Source organism: Egretta garzetta, unplaced genomic scaffold (assembly GCF_000687185.1).
Source record: "Egretta garzetta isolate BGI_Z169 unplaced genomic scaffold, ASM68718v1 scaffold15, whole genome shotgun sequence".
Taxonomy (NCBI): Eukaryota; Metazoa; Chordata; class Aves; order Pelecaniformes; family Ardeidae; genus Egretta; species Egretta garzetta.
Genome location: NW_009259798.1, coordinates 1,714,355 through 1,715,057, shown reverse-complemented (window position 1 = coordinate 1,715,057; position 703 = coordinate 1,714,355). Strand labels below are relative to the sequence as shown.

Sequence of the window (703 nt, the reverse complement as noted above, 5' to 3'; positions counted from 1 at the left end):
CCGCTCCACCGAGAGGAAACAAATGGGTGTTTGCAAAAGCATTTATAATCAAGTTGTAGGTTACAGACACTGATGATGTCTATATAGCAGTTCTTGCTCAGCCCACAGAACCCCCCTCTTATTAATTCCAGACATGTGGATTATTAACAGCAATATGAAGAGCAGTAGCCCCTCACAGCTCCAAGTTGTGTTATTTTTTTAGTCCCAAGAGAAATAGGAAGACTTCTTAGTTTTATTTATCTTGGACAAGGGCATCGCAGAGCTCTGAGATGGTAAAAGCAGAACAGCTCTGAACCAGCCACATGTGTAAGGCAAGGCTCAGTGCCCCACAGGAAGGGGGCAAACTTGTGGGCTACAAGAAGGAACCCCGATTTGCTAATTAGCATAAGACAGCATTACACATTGTAATGCCATAACGCTGTATGATGGAGCAAACAGGCCAGATCAGCCAGCAAGCGTGTCAGACGTTATTGGGTTATCTTCACAAAGTGATGTTTCTGTCAGGACTGTTCCCGCACGCTTACCAAGTTCTCGTTGACAATGCCATCGCTGGCAGCAAAGAAGGCGAGGACGTGAGAAATGAAGTACTTCTCCTCGGGCTTCAGGGACTCCCAGTGCTGGATGTCTTTGGAAAGGTCCACCTAAAGCATTGCCGGAAGAAGGGATGCAAGCGATAAAAGAGAGGGGGGATTGATGTGCGGAG

The 703-nt window shown here is 46.8% G+C and overlaps 1 protein-coding gene across 1 annotated transcript in view; it reads right to left on the bottom strand.

The window, feature by feature from the left end:
* The window catches only part of RRM2 (ribonucleotide reductase regulatory subunit M2), an 8,911-nt gene that overhangs the window by 4,825 nt on the left and 3,383 nt on the right, over positions 1–703 (bottom strand). Inside the window, exons 2-3 of the mRNA XM_035895332.1 lie at positions 521–641; positions 1–3 (exon numbers count right to left, since the gene is read on the bottom strand). The exon at positions 1–3 is cut by the window's left edge and continues 136 nt beyond it. Of these exons, the coding sequence (XP_035751225.1) occupies positions 1–3; positions 521–641 (124 nt within the window). The remainder of the gene's footprint in view (positions 4–520; positions 642–703) is intronic.